Here is a 24904-nt window from a genome sequence, read left to right as displayed (position 1 = left end):
CATCACAACCCCCGTTCCAGAGCAGAGCCTTTACGTGTGCATGCATCCCTGTGCCACGTGTGTCCTGGAGTGGGTGCCCCCACCAGGTCCCTGCCATGTCTTCCAGAACCCACTCCCACCCCCATTCTGGACCATTCCCCGCTCAGGTATGTTGCAGAGCATCTCCTATGCTCATTCCAAAGCAGATTCCCCCTTCATCCCTTCCCCAGCGCCACGCCGTGTCCTACCCTTGGACCGCGGTTGCTCCTCCACGCCGCGTGGGGGCGCTGTCGGTCGCGCCGCTACCCCGTCTCTGCGCGTTGCCGCTCTGCCCCCTGCGCCGTGTTTACCTCCGCCGCCGCTTCCGCCCTGCCGCCGCCGCTGCCCGGTGCGGTCCCGGTCCCGCGGCTCCCTTCGCCCTCCGCGTCAATGCGGCGCCGCCGCCCCGCGGCCTGCCCCGGCCATGGACACCAGCGACCTGTTTACCAGCTGCAAGAAGGGGGACGTGAGCCGCGTGCGGTGAGCAGGGCCGGGACGGGGACAGGGATAGGGAGGGGGGTGTCCTGGGTCCCGGTTACCCGGCGTCCTTCCGCTGCCTTTAACCGCTGAGCTCACCGCGGGACACCGGTGTCCCGGCCCCGCCGTGTTGCGTTACGGCCTTCGGCCGGCCCGGGGGGCCGCGCCCGGCGCTCCCTGTCCTGTAACCGGCGGGGTCTGTGGTGCCGGTAGGTACCGGCGGGTGGGAGGGAGCGTTTATCCCGTAAAGACGCGTCCCATCCTTTATCCCGGAGGAGCTGGGCTCCCGCTGAGCCCTTGCTGTGCTCCCGGTGTGTGCTTGTGAGACTGCCAAAGCAGGGGGACAAGGCGACAGTACGGGTCTGAGTGAGGAGCTGAGCTGCTTGGGGTGAGGAATGTGGTCAGAGGGACGTGGAGTCTGGGATGCGGAGGATGGAGGGGGTGAAGGGAGAGAGCGATGTGGGGGTGAGTGAAAACCAAACGACTTGAGAGGGGTTGTGGAAGCCAAAAGGGACTTTACCCGTGCTTAGGAGAGGTGTGTGTTGCAGTAGTGGGGGACAGGCTGGCTTCTAGAGGTGCCTGGGAGGGAGCATTGGCAGCATTTGATGCAGCCTAAATGTAGGACAAGGCAAGGGCAGGAGTTAAGAGCAGTCTGGAGTGGCGTTACTTGTGGCAGAAGGAGCCCAGCATTGGCCTTGTAGGCTTGGCCACTGAGTTGTAAGCATCCTGGCTGCGTGTGTTGTTGGAGACTGAAGGTGCTGCTGAAGTGCTCAGGCTTCTTTTGTGATGGCTGCCCAGTGAGGGGTCAGCAGGAGGTGGGTTTGATTCTGCTTTTTCGTGACACCCACCACTTCAGATGGAAGGGAGCTGCAGAGTGCTGCTCTTTGGGTTGAGGGTTTAACTTCAGCCATAGCTGACAGCCCCTCGAGATCCTGTCATACCTTCAGGAGTTCCTGTAAACCTCAGAGTTAGAATCATAGAATAGTTAGGGTTGGAAAGGACCTTAAGATCATCCAGTTCCAACCCCACTGCCATGGGCAGGGACACCTCACACCAAACCATGTCACCCAAGGCTCTGTCCAACCTGGCCTTGAACACCGACAGGCATAGAGCATTCACAACTTCCCTGGGCAACCCATTCCAGTGCCTCACCACCCTTACAGTAAAGAACTTCTTCCTCATATCCAATCTGAACTTGCCCTGTTTAAGTTTTAACCCATTACCCCTTGTCCTATCACTACAGTCCCTAATGAAGAGTCCCTCCCCAGCATCCTTCTAAGCCCCCTTCAGATACTGGAAGGCTGCCCTGAGGTCTCCACGCAGTCTTCTCTTCTCCAGGCTGAGCAGCCCCAACTTTACAGCTTTTGAAAGAGATGTGACTGAGTAGCTGCTTGGTAACTCTGCTCTCCCTTTACTTCCAGATACCTCCTCGAACAGCGAGATGTGGAGATCAACGTCCGTGATAAATGGGACAGCACCCCTCTGTGAGTGTCCCGCTGCAGCCCAGGCTGGGAGCAGGAGGGGAGAGAGCTCCTGGGCTCTCTCTGCAGCAGCTGCCAGCAGCACTGTTACTGAACACCCTGGGTTCTGCTTTTGGGGAGATGTGGTGACTTTCTGCTTCTTTCCTGTGTCCTTCCCTCCCCACCTGACTGACACTTGCTGCAGTAATGCTCAGAGGGGGTGGGATGATTTTGTGACTGCATTACCTGGATTAGGCAGCCTGGTTTTGGCTTGATCAGCCTTTCCCCCCCCTGAAAGCCCAGGGCATTCTAAGGTGTCTTTTCAGGTGAAGGCTTTGCTTGGTAGAGTGCGAAGTAACTGTGGGGTCACGGGCTCTCTGGCAAGGCTGCGAGCACACAGTAGGTAGTGAGGAATCCCCATGCTGGAGCTGAGGAGTAGAGTGAGCTTTTTGTCTCCCTACATACCAACTCCAAAGATACCTGTGACATATTTAGAGTATGGAATAGCTTCCCAGTGTAAAGGTAGAGTAACATTTGCCTGCTGCAATGTGCATTACAGGATTCTCCTAGTTTGCAGGACAGCTTGAGGTCCTTGTGGGAGAGAAGAATGAAAGGCTGAGGTTGTGAAAGAGGAAACAAAGCTTCTAGGACTTTGAGGGGTGTACATCTCATAGCTGTACATCTCGTAGCTGTGATAGCTCTTCCCTTGCTGTCATAGCCTGCAGCGTTCACACTGACAACAGAAGGAGCAAGGAGTGGTTTTGGGAATTCAGTGGAATTGCTGAGCGCCCATGGAATGAACTCTGTTAAAACAAGGATGGATTTGGCAGCTGGTGGTGCAACAGAAGATGCTGAGCCCAGATTGGAACCTTGAGATCTCCTTGCAGGACAGCAGTGACAGGGAGTGCTCGGAACAGATCCTGCTTAGTGTCCTGCTGGGGTCTATGCTATTAGGTGGCAATTTGTCACTCCTGTGAGGAGTTATCTTCTATGAGGGATGCTCAGTTCTGAGCTCTGCGTGCTGTGGTGTGCCTGAACACTGAATTTGGCTTCTTATTGTATCGCTGATTTTCTTTCTCTTCTTGTTGTCAGGTATTACGCTTGCCTCTGTGGACACGAGGAGCTTGTACGCTATCTACTGGCCAATGGTGAGCAGAAGCACCCTGATTATGGGTGCAATATCTCTCTCCATGGGGATTGTGTATCCCTCTAGCTGTGCCTCGTGGAAACTTCTGTTACAATGAACCATCTGATAAGTGATCTCAGGCTGCAGTGGGAGCTCTGGACACACATTCATGGTCCCTTTTGCAGGCCATTTGCTGCTTGAATTTTGCTACAAGGACACTTTCTGTGGTGAATCGAGGCAGTGTGAACTTTCTGAAGTCACAGCTGATGTTTTGTGAGGGGGTGTTGCTGTTGGGAGTTTGCTGATGTAAGAACCGTGCTTCATCTGAGGAGCTGTCTGTGTAAAACCTTCTTGTACTCTTCCTGCAGCCTTGCTTTGTAAACAGGACTTAATGGGGAAACACAAGGGCTTTTCAACTCATTTAGTGACCATTCAGGGACTCTTGATTGAGCACTGCTGGCATGTTCCTGTGATCATTTTGCAGGAGCGAAATGTGAAGCCAACACCTTTGATGGGGAGCGTTGCCTCTATGGAGCTTTGAGCGATGCCATCCGCCGCCTGCTGAAGGAGTACAAACAGATCACAGCAAAGTGCATGAAGAGGGACTACTATGATGTCTTCCTGCAGCGGTAAGCACATGGGGCAGCTCTATGTGCAACACATTCTGCCATCCTTCCTTAGCTCTAGAAGCAGCAATCTTTTTTTTTTCCCTTTTAAAGAAGAGGGGATGAGCATGCGAACATGAGCAAAGCTTCATCTCTGATGTGGTAATAGCCAGCATTTCGTGCGTGTAACATCCTGCCTTCTGAGGGTGGATGACTTCGTGTCCTCTCCTATTTGCTGTGTGGTTAAAACGTGCACACTGGCAGTGCAGGGAAGTTGCATCTTGCTTTGTAGTGGGGTAGTCCTTTTTCAGAGTGTGGGCTTCTGCAGGGCTTCTTATCAGCTGCCAATTGAAAAGCAGAATTAACCTTCGGAGTTGTGTTTGGGGGCAAGTAGTTCTGCTTTGAAGTGTGCCCTGTGTTCTGGTGTTACCTGAGGCAGGTTTCATTCTCCAGTCTCCCTCTTGCACTGACAAAACTGGAGTCATTGGAGGAAGTGAGAGACTCCAGTTTATGTGTGGTACCCATCCTTGTACTGGCCTCTAACTGGGCAGAGGGAGACTGCAGTGCCAAGAAGTATGTGTTGATTCAGACCTCATTGCACCATGACCCCCACATGCTTTTACTCCGTGCTCCTTTCTCATTCCCCTCTCTGTGTTCCTCACAGGCTGCTGGAGCAGGGTTACCAGAGCGACATCGTTTTCATTGTTCATGGCAAATCCTTCTGCGCCCACCGCTGCATCCTCAGCGCTCGCAGCGCCTACTTTGCAGAGATGTTTGAGACCAAATGGAAGGGGAAGAGCATGATAGTGTTGAAGCATCCACTGGTGAGCAAGGCCCTGCTTTTTCCCCTCTCTTCTCCCCAGCTCTTCCCTTTCTTTTCCTGTCTCAGCTGGGTGAGACAAGTCAGTAGGAAGGACAGTTTGAGAGTTCACTTCCACAGTGAATAGCTCCTGGAGCTCAGAATGGCCCTAAGTCAAGGAGAAGGGCTTGTGGAAGGACTTTATGCCATAAAATAGCATCTTGCTCAGATAACAGAAGGCTGTAGACTGTGACTTCCCCTTTGTTCCCTCTGTCATGGGCTCAACCATGTCTTAATTAATGGCAGCAGCAGGTAGCTGTGACCATCTGCCAGCTGTGTCAGGACTCCTCTGTGGGATGAGTTGGGTCTGTCTGATTCCTGGGGGACAGGTGGTCTGTGGTGAAGACGCCACCTCCATAATTGGTGCTAATTGAGTCCCTTTTGTTGCCTTTGCAGCAAGAACTCAATAGGCCATAAGTGCATTTCATCCATTAATCACCAGTACTCTGGCATATGTTTCTATAGGTTCATTGTGGCTTTGCCAGACCACTTGTGACAAGCATACTTCCAGTTTCTCAGGATATTGCTTAATGTCTCTCCTTTCTCTTTGCACAAGAACACATCCTCCCTCTCAAATTAAGAAGAGAAGCTTGTGACCAGGGAAAGACTGGATTTTACAGAGGCCATATTTCAGCTGTGTCTTTGGAGTGCCTCCATTAGTCAGGTCCTGTCCCCCCGGGGCACATGGATTAGTATCATCTGGTACATTTAAAGAGCTGTGCGAGCCAGGTGGAGTGGCAGCATTAGTCACACTAGGAGCAAGGAAACTGTGTGCAGTGTGTGAACTGCTATTTAAATGTTTCTGTTTGTATCAGGCAAGTTTCAAGCTTGTTACAAAATTTCTGGGAATTCTAAAGGTAACTTTTCCTTGGTTTATTTTAGATTAATCCAGCAGCCTTTGGCTCTCTTCTGCAGTACCTATACACAGGTATGTGGCTTCCTCTCTTGTGTATGCATGTATAGCTGGTAGGGAACTGGGGGTGCCTCTGCCTTAGCAGTGAGTGGCCCAGGCTTGCAGGCAGCAGTGTTTGAGTGTCAGTCACCAACATCCTCTCTGCTGGCACAAGGGGAGGATGTGAGTAATCCCCAGCTCTTACACGGTGTTTGTACCTTTTGCCAGTTGTTTTACTGCCAATAACTGCAGTCAATTAAAACAAAATCAGCTTAGGTTGTGGTTGGATGGGTGTGAGAATGTATTGACTTAAGGAAGGTAAATCTTTCATCTGGGATAGCAATCCCTTGAGGTGGTGAAAAGCCAGCTGCCCATGCAGGACGTTGAGTCTGGCAGGCTGAGCAGTGTGTGCTGAACACTTTGGCTGCTTTCTAATATTTCTTCTGAGCAGAAGTTGATCTTAAGCCTTCAATGAAAATGCCAGTGTTGCATTGCAGGCATGCTAAGTGCCGAACTCTTTCAGGCCAGGAGGTGGTGCCAGAAAATAACTTTCTCTTCAAGGTTCTCCTTCCCCAGTCCAGTGTTCTCAGAAATGTTCCTTGCCACGTTTTCAGTGATGGTAAAACATTCTGGGATGGCAGCTTGCGAGCATAAAGTCTGCTGTTACCCGTGCCAGGTAACAGCAGCCATGCATGCTGCTGTTGTGCTGTTAGTTTTAATCTTCTGAGGGAATTAAATGTCTTCTGCATAAAGCCTGATCAGTCTTTGAATGAATGAAATTCAAGGCTATGAAATGAAATTGAAATGAAGGCTTGAAATGAAATTTCAAGGAGAAAGTTGGGGCTGTTCAGCCTGGAGAAGAGAAGCTGCATGGAGACCTCAGGGCAGCCTTCCAGTATTAGAAGGGGGCTATAGGGATGCTGGGGAGGGACTCTTCATTAGGGACTGTAGTGATAGGACAAGGGGTAATGGGTTAAAACTTAAACAGGGGAAGTTTAGATTGGATATAAGGAGGAAGTTCTTTACTGTGAGGGTGGTGAGGCACTGGAATGGGTTGCTCAGGGAGGTTGTGAATGCTCCATCCCTGGTGGTGTTCAAGGCCAGGTTGGATAGAGCCTTGGGTGACATGGTTTAGTGTGAGGTGTCCCTGCTCATGTCAGGGGGGTTGGAACTGGATGATCTTAAGGTCCTTTCCAGCCCTAACTATTCTGTGATTCTATGAAATTCAAGGCCTCTTGAATGACATTGGAAAGTGGGAATGTGAATTAAACTGAGATTCATCAGAGTGGTGGGGTACCAGGTCTTAGCTTCTTGGGCTGAGCTGTAACTGGATGCTGGAAAGTGAGGCAGTGTCTCCAAGTGCTCGATTTCTGTGCCATCAGGTATTCAGTCTTTAATCTTTGCCATCTTTACACTCAAGTGATGTGTTTAAAGAGCTGGTTTCTTCTTGGCAGGGCGTCTCGACATCGATGTAGAGTATGTAAATGACTGCAAGAGGTTAGCTAAGCAGTGCCGGCTGCAGGACCTCATAGATGATTTGGAGACCAAATGCAAAAAAGTCTATGAATTTGGTAAGCATTTTACTGTCTGTTTCCTCTGCTGTGCTCGTGATGCCCTTCTGGGGACCAAGAGCAAAGTGTGACAATGCCCTTGGGGCTTCCAGAGAATGATCGTGTTGTGGCATTCCCATGTTTACATGCTGGTTTTGAGTCCTGGCTCTCTGTAGGGCAGCTGTAGTGGTTTCTGACACATGCATGTTTATTGTGTATAGTGAATGTTTTCATTACAGCAGAGCAGCCATAGCAGCAGGGCTTTGCTGTGCTTGCCAGCCATTCAGCGGAGCGCTGTGGGGTGTATTGGGAAGTGCCTTTCAGCAGAGAGCTTGTTTAAATCCCTAGGGAGATGAAGTATGTACAGTTTCAAGTCCTGGTCTGTATTTATTTGACCCGTAACCAAAGTAAAATGTTTGATAATTGGCTCAAAATGAATGCAGAGAAAAATAGACCACTTTGAAATACAGGAGTATTTCTGAAAGCACATGTGTGTTTATAACACGTGTATGAGCCAAACCTTAAATGACACAATTCTCTATTTAAGGGCTTTTAGTTATCCAAAGAGCTTATGATCTAATCATGACATCAGCTTATTGCATGAAGACCAGCAGTTGGAGTTTATCATCCATCTCCGTAGTTCAAAACAGCCCCAGCAGGGCAAGGCGGTGTTAGTCAGTAGAAATAATCATCTGGTAACAAAACCTCCAGGCTGAAAACATATGACTCTCATTTCATGCTGAGTTAACTTCTTTACTTCAGTCAAGTTAATTTAGGCTTGAGAAGAGAGTCTGGTCTGTAGCTTGATACAGCAGGTAAAGGTGTAGCTCTTCCACTTTTCTCATCTGAACTGTGAATTTTGATAATTCAGCCTCCTGAAGTTGCAAAGCTTAACAAGTAGAGACAGTACTTATGGCTTAAGAAATTCCTAATCTGCAAATCACTTGGAAGATACTATCATGTGTATGTCTCCCCTTAGGAATGTTCAGTGGTGTACAGGCTACCACTGTACAGCTGTTTCATGTAGACCAGAGTGCAAGTCCCAGTGGGAGCTGCATCCTGAGTCTTTCCTCAGACATGTAAACACAAATGTAAATATGCATCTGAAGAGATTAGAAATGCATTTCTTTGTTTCTTGCTATAAATAGTGTAAGATACCGGTTTGTGTATGAAATAAATGGTGGACAAGGGGAGTGGTGGTAAATACCATCAATAGGAAATAAAAGTTACTCAGACAATCGGGTAACAAACTTATCTTGTGGCATCTTTTGATATCAGAGAAATGCAGTGAGATGCTGGAGTTATTTCCCTCCCCCTTTTTCCCTTTGTATCTTTTTCCCCCAGGATGTAGCTGAGGCCCTGGAGGCACCCACTGCACCTTAATACATCAAGTTAAAACCTCATATTAGATTGTGGGAGAAAAATAAGGTGGACAGCTTGCTAGCTGTCTGAAGCCATCTTGTAGTGTGTCATTGGGTAGTTAAGCATCATAAAGTCCAGTGGTTAAACTTGTGAACTGCAAAAAGCTGACTTCTTGGCAGGGTTTAACAGTAGCAAATGGTGAAGGAGCATTTCAGGCTGGGAGTTTCAGATATAAGCTCTCCTCAGGAATGTAATAGACTTCCTGGATGGCACTGGACAAATAGTGCAATTTCTGTGTTATTTGGAGCAAAGAGTTGTTTGTCATTTCTGAGGCCTAACAGAAAACACAATCAATGGGTGGGGTAAAGCACTGATGGAAATACTAGGCTTGACTTTCATTTATGACAGGTTGGAGTCAGTTGAATAGACAGAACTGCTGAGAGGTCTGTTAAGAGTTTAACATGTTTCTCTCATCAGATCTCATGTGGAAGGGAGGAAAACTTGATTCTCCAGGAAGTAATACATATAACAGTTCCAGAAGTTAAAAACTGGGAGAGATCTTAGGTCACATCATGGCTGGCACTTGACAAAACATTGCTTTTCCTTCTAGTGTGGTAGGAATCTCTGCTTGTTCAAGTGCTCTCTGTGCCGTAGACATCTGATTCAGGTCTGCAGAGCACGGTCGTGTCTTGCATCTGCATTACAAACTTGAAACATGCCTAATAAACCAACATGAGCTCAAGCCCGTGCAGCTCCAGTGGATAACTGCAGCCTCTGCAATCTCATTATCTAGAGTTAATCAGCATTTCAGAAGCACTTAGGATCTTGCCATGCACAGAGAGTAGTTCAGGAAACCCTGATGAGTATGACCCAGTGCCTTCTGTTGCACCTGGGATGGACTTCAGTGTGAGGGCTTGTGTATTGTCCCTTGCATTTATATAGTGCTGTAACTATTGTGGCGTTTGGAAGAGCTCAGGCAGGGTTTGTCCAGATTCAACCATAATGCTTCCTTCAGAGGTATTTGCAAACAATTTGCAACCTGAAGGTTGGGATACCAAATGCTGTGCTCTTGAACCCAAGAGCTGCAATGTCTCCTGGGAGATTTGCTTCTCAGACAAATCACTGTTCTTTCATGTCACTGTGTAAGTGCTTTGTAGATCCCAACAACTCTTTCCCTTTGCTGCTGGGTCCATTAGTGCTTTCAGAGCCTGGCTGCTTTGGTGACTGTTACAATAGGTGCTACACAGATAGCAATGATTGTCTCTGCCATAAGGAATTTCTGGTTGCACAGGGAGAAATCTCTCATGCTGGTCTGGAAGTGGACATGGCTCACACACTAGTGTTGTTTGTGTGAGTGCCAGGTTGGCTTACCCTGGAAGTCCCGAGTCTGAAAGTAGCATTCAGTGCTAATGGAGCAGCCCATCTCCTTGCTGGTGTAGCAGTGATGTGCCTGCCTGTCTTGTATTGGTATCCTTCCCTTCCCAGTATCTCCCTAGGATATCCGGCCTGTTTGAGGTTCAGTGGTGACATCTCTGCAGGGTGCAGTGGGGACATGGAAGAGGGGGTGGAGAACTCCTGTGGCACATTGTGGTCCTGTTTCGCCCACGGCGCAGCAGAGTCATCTGATGGAGCTCACGTAACACTGAGCAGAAAGGCAGAATGAGGTCTCCAAGTGGCGTGATTCACGTGCCAGGGGTTTGAAAGCAGCGAGTCGTGCCTGTCAAACTCCTCTGAGTGCTTCAGTGTGGGGCTGCTTAACTCTTGCTCTTGAGAATTAGCTCTGAGTGGCTCCCAACAGCATCTCAAGGCTTCATCACCGCAACATTGCATTTTCCAGTGGTGCTCCACATTCTTTCACACGCTTTCCTATATGCCAGGGACTCCTGAATGTCTTACATGCTTCAGTCGTCACCCCAGAACCTGCTGAGCTGAAACAGACCTGAGGTGGTGGGCTGCAGGAGGGATGTGGCCAGAAGAGGACAAGCTGGGAGTGCTCCATCCCTGGTGGTGTTCAAGGCCAGGTTGGACAGAGCCTTGGGTGACATGGTTTAGTGTGAGGTGTCCCTGCCCATGGCAGTGGGGTTGGAACTGGATGATCTTAAGGTCCTTTCCAACCCTAACTATTCTATGATTCTATAGTGAGACCAGAAAAGTATGATTTTGTGTTTTACTTCTCTTTTATTAGGCTGTTAAATTGTGTAGGCTGGTAGGGCAAGAGAGGAAGACACACTAGGTCTGAAAAAAAAGCAATTGAAGTTGCTCTCTGTGTGGTTTATTTCATCTCTTTGGTGGTAGTGATGCTTCTTTAATGTTGACAGAGAGCATGGACTCAGGAGTGCAGGTGGTTTGGGGGTCTTTGTGCTTTTTTTGCGGGTAGAGAGGAGAAGACAGACTTGGGTGCACAGAACTCGGTACCTAACAAAGGATAAACGGCGTGTGTTTTGCAGTGAAGCTCAAGAGCGATGATACTGATGTTTTCCTGGAGGGTCTTTTCTCTAAACGGGAGAGAATGTTTGCAGAGGAATTCAGGCATCTCTGCTCTGTTTTGTTTTTCTGCTTCTTCCAGTCTCTTCCAAGCCAGGGACCTGTGTGAAAGTGCTGACGATTGAGCCCACAGGTAACTGCCGGCTGCAGGAAGATCTGGCTCTTCTAGCAGACTGCGCCCTGCCAGCCAAACTGCGGGTAGGGACCACTTCTACTGTTTCTGGTCTCTGTGGGGCTGCGATATGTGTTCACCCCTGTTCAGTTCTCCCCCTTTGAGCTTAGTGCTTGCCTGTTTGCTGGCGCTCCAACTGCCGAAAGCCTTTTGTTGCTTGGAAAAGCTGTAACGGTGTTTTAATGAGATGGTCAGTGCTAGTCCTTTTCCTTGGATTTTTCCCCCAGCAGGCATCTTGGTAAGCAAACCCCTTGCCATGTGGTTGGTGGGGATTTCCCCATTGATGGCAGTGGGACAGAGAGTTGCCCACAGCTGGTTTTGCCTTCTCTACCATTCAGCTTGAGTATCAGAAACATTTAATCAGCAGGCGTTGGTACCTGAAGGAACGTGTAGATGGCAGATGGCTTGCTGGGCTTGCTTGCTAGGAGCTGACAGCAGCAGTGGAGAAGTGCTTCCAAACCTGACAGTATTGCCAGCAGAAATGTGAGTCCCTCTGTAGCAAATTTAACTTCACTGGCAATAGATTTGCTTTCCATAGCTGCCTTTTGTTGACCCTTAGGAAGAGCCCCCAGACCACAGGTTGATGATCACTGTGTTAAAATGCTGTCAGTAGTTTTAGTGGGCTCATATATGTGGATCTTTGCTCCCAGTTGCAGGAGAACAGGACAAATATGGGTAGTCTTCCTTCTCCCTTCATCTCTTGTTTTCTGTGATATCAGCAGATTCTCTTTGCCTCTTTCTCATACCAACCACTGAGTTTAATAACATGAACTCATTTTAGGTGGCTGCTGTGCCCAGAGGTTGTATGACTGAGTGATGTAGCAAAGTTTATTGCCTTCTGCTTTTTGTCCTCTGCTGAATCGACCTGCCTCGTGCAGTGTGTGTATGTGCATGGATAAGGTTTCCTACCTGTAATAAGCCAGCATGTTTTGTGCTTGGCAGATATATTTCCCTGAGTACTGAGCACTTAGAGAGGCAGTTTTAATCCATCCAGTTTCCATCTACCAATGCAGAAATCTTTCCTACATAATCTGCCTCCCCCAAATAACTGCATTTATTTGTGGCTTTCAGTATGAATGCCTCTGAGCTGTGGTTTTCTGGCTATGTTCATAGATGAGAATGAAGGCAGTTACAGCAGCATGAGGCTTGTTAGGGCTGCAAAGGTAAGGAGCACAGGGGCACATAGTGATGTGCTGTGCACATCGATGTTCATAGTGATGTGCTATGCACAAACATGGGTGATTTGCTTAAACCTGATAAACTCTAAAAAATTCCAGTTTTTCTCTCTCTAGGTCTTTTTATTGTTGTTATCATCTTACAAAGAATAGATGAACAAAGCTCTTAATCCTACTGCTATTTATAGCTCGTCCTAATGCTTGTAAATTGTTCAGTTCTGTGAATTAGGCTCTGTTCTGGAGCAGAGGAATCGCACATCCTCACTCTAACAGGGGCTGGTGCCGTACAAAGTATGGAACCTGACATATCAGGGATAACTGAGTAGGCATGTACAAACATCCCTGCTCTCGAGGAAACAAAGCAGGCATTCGGCTTTGGATAAAAGCCAGCATTTCCAGAATTTGGCAAGAGACATTCTCTGCTGTTCCTGTCATGGAATGCCAGAATACATGAAGTGGGATGTATGCACCTTTCTGTTTCACTGTCAACAAGTAATCTGTGTGTCTTTGATACTTGAGTGATGCAGAAAACTCTATACATCCCAATTTCATGGGATGAAAACAATCATTAACATTGGATATTCAATCACAGTGCATCATTAAAGTGAGAGCTCTCTGTTCTTTGAACTCTTAAACATGTTTAGCATCTTGGTATCTTCTTTCTCATTCCTGTTTATACTTCAAAGCCCTTTCTCTTGCAGTGTTTGTTTTTAACAGGGTGGTGCTTGTCTCTGCTTTGTTTTAAACCAGTAATGACCAGAGTTTCTCTGCCCACAACAGCTGCTGCTTTGGTTTGTTGCAATGCAATTTGGCAGTGACAGATTTAAGTCAAACACCACCAAAAGCCAGGCAACTGTCAGAACCCATCTGGCTTCCCACTGCCTGGCTATCTTGTGTCTGCCAGGTGACCTCTGAGTTAGCGACTCCAGGGCTTCCAGAACATGAAGCTCTTGGCACATCCTTCCCTCGTAGCTGGATTTTCATTGCCATTTAACTGAAATCTTATTTTCCAAACCAAGAGGAAATCAGACTTAAAAGGATCAGAGTTTGCCGTGAAATCCTCTTCTCTCCATCTCTATTGGCTTTGGTGGGGCTGCAAAGAAACGTGACCCATTTGTCACTTCTGGGGCAAAGCTTAATCCTGTCGCACACAGAAAGAACAGGCTGATGCAGGTAGATGGGTTCCCTCCTGTCTTTGTGCTGTGCTTTGCTTTGCCCATTTGGCAGAGGCAGATTAACTGAACCATTTCCAGCACTCTTCCATTTGTTAATATGATCCAGTTCACTTGCATGTGGTTAGGGGCTGGTGATCTGCTCTCGCATCACTCAGCCCAGTATTTTGTGTTGTAATTTATTTACAGCTTTCTTGCTGAGATCATCTGGCCAAGATACAAATTGCTGTCACTGATTAGGTTTGTGTGCTTTTGCCTCCAGCAACGTTTCCATTTAAGTGCTAATAGTAAATTGGTAGCAGCACAGGCTTTGTCCTCCACATGTGATGACTGGAGCATCCTGTGGATGTTCAAGCAGTCTTATGCTATAGAGAATACTTCTGTATGGTGAATGAGTTGTGGATGTGTTTGCACCTCACAGGCTTGACTGTGTTGTGCTTCCTGGGCAACATACTTGGCTTTGGTAGCTGTGCTTTGGTATGCTGAGGAGGTTGTCTGAAAGGGGGAGAGAGGAATGAGCCGTTTTTCTGTAGGGAGACCCTGAAAGGGAGACAAAATCCCTCAAGCATAATGGGAGGAGAGTAGAAGAAGTAGAGACTTTAAAGGGGAGTAAAAGGGAACATTCTGCAAAGCCACTTCATGCCGGACAGGGGAGACAAAGACATGAACCTGCTTTTGTAGCAGGAATTGGAAATGACCTTGTAAACCTGAGCATCAGAGCGGGGGCCAGGCGAGGCTGGAAGCAGGAAGTTGAGCCTGAAGGAGTTTGTAATTCAGGAGACAGGCAGGTGTGTTGGGAATGGTGCTTAGGTTGGAAAACTGTTCTTCATGGTCAGCCATGGGGTTTTGGGATGTAACTTTCCTGGATGAGAGACAGGGGTAATAAACAGCTCAGCTCAGGGGCACGTGTTTGGAGAACAGGAACCAGGGAAACTTTTGTTCCCAGGGACTGCCTTGCTTACGTAACTGTGAATAGAAACTTTCACATTGAATTATCCTGCACATAGGATAAGGTGGAAGTGCAAATCTTTGGAAGTGTCACTTTAAAACAGTATAAGGCCAACAGAGCTATTTTTTTGTTAGCATGTGGGACTGGGAGGAGGTGTGTTGGTGTTAAAATCATTTCTCCAGGGTATTAATACTGCAGCAACATCGTCTTTGGCTGCAAATCAGATCAGAAACTGAAAATGTGCTTTAGAAACGTTGGATTCTTCAAGTGAGGCAGTAATGGGAGTCAGCCCATTTGAAACTGGTCTGTACACCTATGGAATCCATACGTTACACATCCACCTGTCCAGCTGCACAGTAAAGGGCTAGTGCTAAGCTGTAGTATGGTTATGGTACCCACCACATGAAGTAACCATGTGGAGGCAACTTTTACCTGCCTTTTTATGTGACACAGGAATGCTTTCCAGGCAGGGGGGTATGGAGGGACAGGGGGTTCCCATGGATAAGGGAGGCAGCTGTAACTTGTACCAGGAATATCTCCATCAGCAGTGCAAGGATTTCACACTGAAATCAGTGTTCAGAGCAGCTCTGTGCTGAGGGATCAGATGAATGGTTGCTTCTGGGAAGACCAAGAAGTCCAAATGTGGGCCCTGAGTGTGTTTAAATCATTAGTGTTAAAGGTCAGCTCTTCTGTTCTCTCTTCCTAGGTTGGTTTTGGGGAGCTGCCATTCGACAGCACTGACAACTTCGACAGTTGTCCCGACGTGTGCTTCCGGGTTGCAGATTACAACTTCTTGTGCCATAAGGTATGTCCTTGCGCTGTCCTTCATTCTCCTGCCTTTTGCTGGGAGCCCACTCTACCCATCTCCTGCTCATCCAGTGCTGGATGCACTCTGCAGAAGCAGCATTGCCTCATCTCCTGGAAAACCCAAAGTCTTACTGCAGCTGGGAACTGTATTTAAAGCATTGAACAGAACAGCAAAGCCTGCCTTTCTTGCAGAGGCGAGGAGATAAGTTTATGGATTCAGCTGCAGTGTTCACAGCTGCAAAATCTCCTGCTGCTGGCTTGAGAGTTCAATGTCTGGAGAAGGGAATGTTTGATATGCAAGTAAATAGCAATAAGAATGGCTTTTGAGATCTAAGCTCAACTCAGACTGCTGCCATAATGCCACGTGCCTCACTAATCTCGTCAGTTAACAAATTGGTTCTGGGGGTAGGCATGGATAGAAATGTGGTGTGGAAAAATGTTGGAGATTCAGCTTCAAAGTATAGAGAGAATCTGAGTTACAGAGCCTGAACTTCCAGAATCCCTCTTTGCTGCTGTGGCAGCTGGTTGGCAGTGCTCTCTGGTTTGGTGCAGTGAAAATGATGGTGTATTGGTCTTTCTTCCCTCTGCAGGCATTTTTCTGTGGTCGCAGTGATTATTTCAAAGCCCTTCTTGAAGATCATTTCAGTGAGAGTGAGGAGCTGCAGACACAGCCCAGCATCCCTGTGGTGACTCTGCACAGCATCTCAGAGGACATCTTCATCCGGGTCCTCTACTACATCTACAGTGATGATACAGAGGTGAGGCCAGTCATGGAGCCTCCCCTCCTGTGCTGGTTCATTCTGGAGCTGGTCACAGCAGCGTGTTCCTACAGCATTAGGTGTGGGGTGTGTTGTTTCCTGAATCCATTGCCTTACTCTGCTGTCTCACTTCTGTCTCAGGGACTTGCTGTTAGCCAGGCAAGGATGCAGTTTATGTGCATCACATTCCTGAAGCAAATCCCTAGGCTTTCATCCCATAGAAAAGATTTGGAAATTAGGTTGCACATTGCCTGTTGGCGTGATAAATGCAGGGCTTTGCAGGTAACCCCTTGGGCTCTGTGGAAGGATGAGGTGCTGCTGCCAGTAGATGGCAGATTGAACCCATTTGGAGATGCAGAAAGGTTGAGAGATTCTGCTTCTTTACTCTTGGCATCATTGCCCACTTTTCCATTTGTAGCAAGTCATTATTTTCACTGTTGTTTGTTGCTGGGGTGGGCAAAGGTTCCACTGGGAGACCACTGCCTTGCTGTGCTCAGTATCACAAGCAGTAATGTCCCTAACCTGCCTAGTTTTCAGCCTAATGGAAGGTGCAGCAAATTTCAGCTTCCCGCTTTGGGTTTGCGGCTTTCATCAGGTCCAGCTCCAAGATGCCAGAACATGTTCTGGCATTAGGGCAGTGATAGAGACACTGCACCTCCCAGTGTCACAGCTCCCAAGCAGTGTCTGTGCTCTGGGTTAGGTGCCACAGACAGGCAGAGCACACAGCTGTGACCTTGTTTCTGTTGGTCTGTTCACCTCTGGGTAGCAGCAGGGAATGTGGGGTGGGGAGAGGTATATTTAGCAGGCAGCAAGGGCAGGATTGCCATAGGTATGCCAGGGAGCAGATGCTTCACTTCTCTGCACTTTCCTCAGCCACAGGCTGAAAGGGCAGGCAGGGAGGGAAAGCAGCCTGTTGGGTTGTGAAGATCCTCCTGACCTTGTGACTGCGCTGCAGCTTCACCCTGTTCCCTTGCAGCTCTCCAGTCTGCCTGCCCTCCTTGTGATGGCTCAAGGAAAGGGATGGCTGCTTGGGAAGCATCCTTCCTAAGGGGTGCCTCAGCTGAGTGTGAAAGTTGAAAGGATCTTGCCCATATGCTCCTTATGCAGACTGGTGCATAGCTTGGATTTCAAACTGAGCAGCCAAGATAGAACTTCTGCAGAGAGTTCATCTGTCATGGAAACTACCGGGAAAAATAGTCAGGGAAACAGGAATGGAGCTCAAGTTCCACACTTGTATGTGAAGTGTTCTCCCTGCTCTGGGTTTGTCCAGCCAAGTATCAGCACTCCCAGTTCCATATTCCTTTTTCCAAGGGATTTTCATGTCTCTCCTATGTAACAGGGACAGTGTTTGCAGTTGGAGGGAGCAGTGTGTGCAGAGGACAGAAATGGTTCTAGGCAGAAAGAGAAGTTTCTGATCAGAATACTTGTGGGCTCAAGGGGAGCTTCTGGTTGATCAAGCAGCTGGGAGCTGCTGCCATCAGTGCTGCTGACTCAAACCCCTCCAGCTCGTGAGGATCCTGGAGCTTATGAAAGGACAAAGCAGCACTTGATTGATAACCCCAAGAGCTTTGTCACACAACTGTGGCTCTACAGCCGTCATGGCATGCTTCCCTTGCATCGTGCATCCTTCTGCACAGCTGAGCATTTGCTGTGGGGAGACTCTCCAAACATCTGTGAACAGCTGTAGAGGAAGAAGCAATCAGCCTTGTGCAGTTGTCAGTGAGCAACCACATGTGTAGCTCTGGGCAGCAGTGGGTTTGCTGCTGAGCAGTTATCAGGATGGTGGATCATACTGCAGGAGAGTTACCATTCCTTCAACCAGACCAGCCTGGCTTCGTCTCTAAATACAAGGGATGGATCTCACCTTCTCCACAGCCAGGGTACACTGCATCCTGCAGATTCCCTGTTAAAAGGGTTGTGGGTATCTGTGCTCTTTGCAACTCCCATTAGCAAGAGCAGAACTGTGCAGAGAGAGGCTCTAGTTCCAGGTTAGTGTCGCAGATGGTTGACTAAAATAGGATTTGCCCAGCCAGGGGGAAGAGTGAAGCTGGAGGTGGTGTCTCCAATGTTCTCTACAGCATTTTTTTATCCTCAGATCAGTTGCAAGGAACAAAAGTACCCAAGAGGGAAATGGGAGGGTGGTTCTTTAGCTCAAGAGCCTGAAAATGTTAAAGGCTATTCCCAGCAGTGTAAGCTTGAGCATCTGGTGCATGAATTTAGTTCCATTTGAATGCCTGTTAAAGCTCCAATAGTATTTGACGTGCAGATCTGTTCCTTACCTCCTTGGGCCTCTCCTGTAGTTTATTTGGGGTGCAGTTTTCTGTCCTTGGATATATCCCCATGCCGTGGAGGTTGTGCTGGCTGTTAGCAGAGCCAGCTGGAGGAATACAGCAGTACAGAATGAGAGGAGAAGTCCCAGCGGGGACAAGGTGCTCTGTTCTGTCAGGCTGCTCCATTTGTCCCTTTGAAGAGCTCTTAGTACCTCTGGTAAAAGCTACTTCCTTCCACTGCTACAGAGCATGCTTTAGCAGCCAGCTTTCAGGTGCACTTCAGTGTGTCAGCATCACTTTGTGCTTCACTAGAGGGTCAGCTGCAGCATGGCAAAGGTCTTGCTTCGTGCTGAGCAAGCTGCCTCGGCAGCATTTTAAACTCCTCTGTGGTAACTGAGTAGAAGACCTAAACCTGAAAGACTGAGCTCCTGTCCCTTATAGTGCTGTTAACACTTGTCCAGTAATGGGCAAACCCCACTTTAGGGCATCTCTGCTAAAATACAGGAGCTCATCAGAGACAAGCGTTCAGAACTGGGTGGTAAATCTCCTCTTTCCATTCCAGCTGTCCCCGGACAATGCCTATGATGTGCTGTGTGTGGCAGACATGTACCTGCTGCCCGGGCTCAAGCGGCTGTGTGGCAGGACTTTGGCTCAGATCCTGGATGAGGACAACGTTGTGAGCATCTGGAGGATTGCAAAGCTGTTCCAGCTCACCCGGCTGGAGGACCAGTGCACGGAGTACATGGCAAAGATCATCGAGAAGGTATTGCAAACAACCCCCACTGCACTTGGCACGCGTGCCCGTAAATCTAACAGCACACTTAACATTTTCACATAGCTACAACAGATTTAGTGGCTGTACTTTGCTCTCTAATAAGTGGTTTAATGTGCTTCCTGAAAAAGAGCAGTGTTTCAGTAGCAGAGCAGATGGTGAGTTAGGACAGAGGATGAGGAGCACGGCAGTACCTGATGTCCCTGCAGTAAACCTAATGCTGATGACAGCCCCATCCCTGTGGACAGTGCCTTTCACTGAGCCTTCAGCCACTGTGCCCAGAGCAGCAGCGGTGTTGCCTGAATACACCAGCTACAGCCTGGGGGACCAAACGGGGTGTGCAGGGTTGCTGTGTGCAGGAAATGGTTTTGGGGGTTTGCTGGGGGCAGTTCCTCCTGGCATCATGCTATGGGAAGGAGAAGTTGATGTGATCTCCACTCTCCTCCAGGAGGACAAATCGAACAGTAAGGGTTTCCACGGGTGAAATTTGGCTGTTGAACAGCCAGAAGGAATGCATCTAACACTGAAGCTTTCCTTATGCCCCTCCATTTAAGTGTTACCCCAGGTGGTTATAGCTTCAGCACAGTCCATTCCAGTTTAGCCCAGCCCACTTTAGCCCAATTTAGCCCAGTTTAGCCCTGTCCAGATCAATTTAGCCCAGCTCACTTTAGCCCAGTTCTGCCCAGTTTAACCCAGTTCAGACCAGCACAGCCCAGTTTAGCCCAGCCCAGCCTAACCCAGTTCAGCTCAATTCAGACCTGTCCAGACCAATATAGCACAGTTCAGGAGATTTTAGCCCAATTCAGACCAGTCCAGCCCAGCTTAGCTCTGTTGAGCCCAGTTTAGCCCACTTCAGCCCAGCACAGCCATTTACCCACTTCAGCCCAGTTTAGCACAGCACAGTTTAGACCAGTTCAGCCTAGTTTAGCCCAATTCACATCTGTCCAGACCAGTTTAGCACTGTTAAGCCCAATTTAGCCCAGCCCAGCCCAGTGCAGTTCAGCCCACTTTAGCCCTTCCCAGCCCAACGTAGCACAGTTTAGGCCAGCCCAGTTTAGCCCAGTCCAGCCTATCCCAGCCCAATTTAACCCAGTTCAGTCCAGTTTACAGCCCAGCCCAGCCCAATTTAACCCAGTTCAGCCCAGTTTACAGCCCAGCCCAGCCCAATTTAACCCAGTTCAGCCCAGTTTACAGCCCAGCCCACTCCAGCTCAGCCCAGCCAAGTTTAGCCCAATTAAGCCAGGTTTAGCATATTTCAGTATAGACTAGAAACCATGGGGTGTTTTTATCCTGAGACAGGTCTTTATAAATTGCATGTACAGTTCACCTGGGAATGTGACATTCACCTGCAGCTTGAAAGGTGTGAAATTCTTTTTGGCCTGTGAAAACAGCAAAGGAAATGATTCTGGGGCTGGTTTGTGTTCAGCAAAGGGATGACAGACACATCAGCATACACCCGGATTCTGGCTTCTGAAAAAGGGATTTGGTTTGAAAGCTGATGGATATCCCAAGGTGGGGCTGTGCTTCTGTGTTCCACTGACTTCCCTTGCCTGAGTGGGAGCCCTTGGACCCCGCTTTGGCAGTGTGCCTTCCTAAGGGTGTTGGTACAAATGGAGCTGCCCCAGCTGTTCAGGCAGCAGCAGCTGCCAGCACCTTGTGGAGATGCATTGATGATGGCTACAGAGAGAGATTTGGCAGCGTGTAAAGCACAGAGCAGGGCTCAGCAACAGTTCAGTGGTGTAGACGGAAGCTGCCTCTCACCCTTCCGCACACCACATGCTCCTGGGGAACTGGGTGCAAAATCATTCCTGGGTGCCCTGATTCTGTCAGGTTGGGTGCAGAACAGAGCAGCTGCCTTGCTGTGATCTGCTGGTGGTGCTGGTGCTGAGAGCCATGGTGGGCATAGAGTCATTGGTGGCTCCTGGTTCCAAACTGGGCACAAGCATCTGCTGTCTTGCCTGTGGGAGACATCCCAAAGTTTCTGGCAGCATCTCCTGGTTCCTGTTAGGGAACATTGTGTATAATCCTGTTCCTCAGTACCAAAACTATGGATGCCTAGTTAGAGAGTTTTACAGTGTGCTGTTGGAGGTACAGATTGCTCATGGTTGTGACCATTTATTCTTGAAGTATTATTACTTCCTTAAGTTTAATGGCAGGATGCATCTCCAAGCAGCATCCATAGGAGACATAGGAAGATTTGGGTCTCCATGTGCCTTTAGCATTCCCTTTTCTTCTGTGGGATCCCTCAACAGTGGCTGAGCCCATTACCCCAACCCTCTGCATCCCTTTACCTGTCTTCTGTTCTTCTCTCGTCCACCTCACCCAGCTGGTGGAGTCAGAGGAGTTTGTGGCTGCTGTGAAGGAGAATGCGGAGGCTGTGGAGGAGCGGCAGGAGACGGACTCCATTCCTCTGGTCGATGACATCCGCTTCCACATCACCAGCAATGTGCAGACCTACAGTGCCATCGAGGAAGCCAACCAGAAACTTGAAGCTCTGGAAAACCTCCTGGCCAGTATAGGGCTTGAGTGCTGATGTGTGCAAACCCTGCCTGTCATTGCGGCCTGCAGAGGCCCTGCTGGGTTGGCTCAGAGTGTGAGAGCATCTCTCAGTGTCCCTCTTCCCCCTCTGTGTCCTCCTTCCCATCCACTTTCAGGCATGGTTTCTTTTTAATTTATTATACCTGGACATGTGCATGTCTGCTTTGTGTTTGGTTTGGGTTTTTGTTTTCCCCTTCAGAAGTAGCTCCAGAAGCTCAACCCATATCAGTAGCTGCTCCTACTGAAGGGAGAGCACCCCTTCTTTCCTTCCTAAAGGGGAAGGAAACACCTTCTTGGGAACAGCACTTCTCCCTTTCTTTTTGTACATGGTGGTAGAGCAAAACTGCTTCTGCTCAGGGTGGTGGCATGGAGAGGGGCTGTGCATTTGCTGTGATTTGTGGAATGTACTCCATGTCCATCCCTGAGCTCAGTGTGGCTTTGACAGGACCACCAAAGAGCCCAGTGCAACTTGAACTGATAAAGACATCTCGATAAACTTGAGGAGGGCAAGGGCTATTGAAAATGCTTTTATGTGAAATCCCATGTATTGTGGTGAAGGCAGGACTGGTTTTGTGCTCAGTGAGTGTCAGGCTCATGAAAGCCTGCTGCAAAAACCGACAGCTTAACCCAGCTGGTTCAGTTCTCCTGCGTTGCTCCTCCCTATGTGGCTGAAGATGACACTGAACATAAGCAGGATGTTTAGTTTATCACATCCCCTCCACTCCTCCTGCATAAATCCCTCATCTGACATCTTAGCATTGGCTTTGCACAGCAGTGGTGGTGACAGCCCTGCACAAGGCTTGCACACCAGAGGCCAGAATGTGGCCTTTGCCTTCTACTTGCACTGAATGAGCTGCAGAAACGGAATTACCAAGGAATGTGCTAATGCTGCTCTCTGCAGATGCCTCAGCTGCTCAAGCAAATGGACATTGGTAGTGGGCAAAGCAGGAGGAAGGCAGCGGTGCTGGGAAGCATTTTCCATATGGCTGCTCCTGAGTAATCCCATTCCCATGTGGAGCACGTGGGAGGAAAGGTCAGGGTGGCCTTTGCTTTGCCTCCCATAGCACAGCTCCATGTGTGCTGCAGGCAGGAGCCCCGTCTGCCTGCGTGCACTTAATGGTCACATCTGTGAGGCCCCTCACATTGTCCAATTACTTGGGGTCCCTTTAACCACCCCCCCAGTCCCTCTTGGCAAAGCAGGGCTACCAAGGCATGCTCAGCAGATGGGCAGCATGCAGGCACACTGTAATGAAAACCAGCCAGGTCAACCCTCTGATCTGAATCCACTTTGTTCTCGCTGCAGATAACTTGGTCACAAGATAAAAACCTTCTGATTTTTCCTTCTCTGGCCGATGTCCTTTCTGTGTTCTCTTGCCTCTGCCCCTTTTATTCACTGCTTCTCACTTGCTGAATTAAGAAGATTGTAAAATTTACCAGAGCAACATTATATTTAAGGGAAATGTGTAAGCATGTGTGCAGCAATAAAATAGTCTATTTCACTATATCTGTTCTGCTGTGGCCTCTCTGTTACCAACTGACAGCATCCACATGGCTTCACTTCCAGGTCTCATTGGGCTCCTTTGGTGCGTTTTCCCACACCCAGGCTGCAGAGCTGGGATTCCAGCAGAGAGGAAAGCGTGGCTCTGCTCTCCTCCTGGTGACCTGCTGTGCGGTGCTGCCAGAACGTGGCTGTAATAACACCCATGTGTTTTTCCTGGCTCCTTTCCCCTAGGATTGCTCCATTCCGTGCTAGGGAGGTGATGTTGCTCTTGGAAGTGGCTCTGGGGAGCCCCTGACAGGTAAGTCCTTCTCTCTCATCGCCTGTGCCTCTGTCATTGCTGACTGCACACTGCATCCCAGGGTGCAGGTTTCTGACCCTCTGTCCTTCACTCTGACTTGCTCAGTGCACTTGGAGCCTCTGAAGCCTGTGTTTTCTCCACAACCCTGAGTGCTCTCTGAGGACACAGACACTTGTTTTCTCTCCTGCTTTCTTATATGTCTGGGTGACTGCAATAGTTTTGGTGGCAAACACTATTTCGGCCATTTACTATTGGCCTCGCAGTGTGACTGGCATGCAGGGGACGAGGCTCAAGCTTGTCCCCATGGCTCCGTGCAGGAACGTGCCATTTTCAGATGCTATTTTTCAGTAGGATCTGAATGACTGATGTTGCTGAAGGGAGGGATGGGGACTTGAAAAGCTGAAGCTCCCGTCAGGCTTTTGGGACTCAACAAACAGCACTGACAACGAGCGCCGTTGCGTTGTGAGAGGCTGGAGTACACGGTGAGCATCCTCAAGAGGTCTGAGCTGTGCCTGCCATGGCCAAGGTGGAGATGGCACCTTTGCAACAGCAGCTCACAGCCCTGTATGCTGACAGAACAGGGTGACACTGACTTGTTCTCTCCTGCTGCAAAGCCCATTGCAGGCAGGGATGAGGAAGCCAAGCTGGGGCTGGTGATGGGACACAGGCTTGGCTAGGTCCTCTGCTCACAGGGGCTTTGCTAGCAGAGCAGGGTTTTCTTTCACCTTCCAAGCTAAAGCAGATTGGATGTAACATGGTTATTAAGATAAGAGAGGCCATTTGTCAGTGCTGGGTCCTGTTTGGAATAAAGCTGCTTTAATGTTGCTGCCTGCTGTGAGGAAGTGCTGAGGGAGAAGGGCAGAGAACTCCTTTTCTGGGGTTGCGGATGGTTTCTAGGGTTTTAAGTTGGAAATTGGGGGTGGGTTATTGGTGATAACCAAGGCAAGGGCTGCAGAGAGGCTGGCTAGTGATTAGGGGACAGCAGCTGCATTTGAGTGCAGCTATGGCCATGCAGACCCTTAAGGCCAAAGTACAGCTGCAAGCTTCAAGCTACATTTGATAGCATCTGTGAGGGTGGTGAAGCTGTGGCTGCCCCATCCCTGGCAGTGTTCAAGGCCAGGCTGGACACAGGGGCTTGGAGCAAGCTGCTCTAGTGGAAGGTGTCCCTGCCCGTGGCAGGGGTTGGGACTGGATGATCTATAAGGTTCCTTCTCATTCAAACCAGTCTGGGGTTCTATGACCTGGTGAAGGGGGCAAGCTCTCTCTTTTCCTATGTGGTCAGCTTTGTAAGCCTGCAAGTTCAGGTTTGAAGGCCATTACGGGAGACTGAAGAAAGCCTTGGCAGAGGATCGGTGCCATGCGGAGAGCTCTGGTCCCAAGGGTCTGGCTGCTCGCTTCCCAAAATAAGCTCTGAGAACCGCGTGTGAGAGCTTTCCTCTTCCTCCTGCTGTTGCCAGCAGAGTGAGCTTAAGGGGATGGAGCAGGCTTGGGAAGTGAGATCTGCTCCCTCCTGGCTGCAGCTCTCTGCCAGCGGGTCTCTGCTGCTATGGCAAAGCACAAGGCTGTCACTTTGGCATGATGGGCTGGGAAAGAGGGAGGTGAAGCAGTGCTGTGCTGTGGCCAGATGGGCTGCTTCACGGGCTCAGGGTAGGGCTGTTA

At 49.1% G+C, this 24904-nt stretch overlaps 1 protein-coding gene across 1 annotated transcript; it reads left to right on the top strand.

Moving 5' to 3' along the window:
* Positions 1-318: 318 nt before the first annotated feature.
* Positions 319-22950, top strand: ABTB1 (ankyrin repeat and BTB domain containing 1). Its single transcript, XM_062636692.1, has 12 exons — positions 319-498; positions 1917-1979; positions 3048-3103; positions 3566-3710; positions 4351-4510; positions 5428-5473; positions 6892-7008; positions 10916-11031; positions 15008-15106; positions 15699-15866; positions 18699-18899; positions 21235-22950. The coding sequence occupies exons 1-12, from the start codon at positions 443-445 to the stop codon at positions 21439-21441; spliced, it is 1434 nt and encodes a 477-aa protein (XP_062492676.1). The 5' UTR covers positions 319-442; the 3' UTR covers positions 21442-22950.
* Positions 22951-24904: the final 1954 nt, after the last annotated feature.

This window comes from Pezoporus occidentalis, unplaced genomic scaffold (assembly GCF_034315485.1).
Source record: "Pezoporus occidentalis ecotype Australia unplaced genomic scaffold, CSIRO_AGI_Poc_V1 ctg114, whole genome shotgun sequence".
NCBI classification, from domain to species: Eukaryota; Metazoa; Chordata; class Aves; order Psittaciformes; family Psittacidae; genus Pezoporus; species Pezoporus occidentalis.
Note: the sequence above shows the minus strand (reverse complement) of the source record. Positions and strands in the feature narration are given on the sequence as shown.

What these genes read in the sequence shown, in the direction of transcription:
- ABTB1 (XM_062636692.1), top strand. Translation starts at nt 443, where the DNA reads ATGGACACCAGCGACCTGTTTACCAGCTGCAAGAAGGGGGACGTGAGC. An exon ending in GGGGACGTGAGCCGCGTGCG is followed by an intron (nt 499 to 1,916) that starts GTGAGCAGGGCC and finishes CTTTACTTCCAG; the next exon opens with ATACCTCCTCGAACAGCGAG. An exon ending in TCTACAGTGATGATACAGAG is followed by an intron (nt 15,867 to 18,698) that starts GTGAGGCCAGTC and finishes TTTCCATTCCAG; the next exon opens with CTGTCCCCGGACAATGCCTA.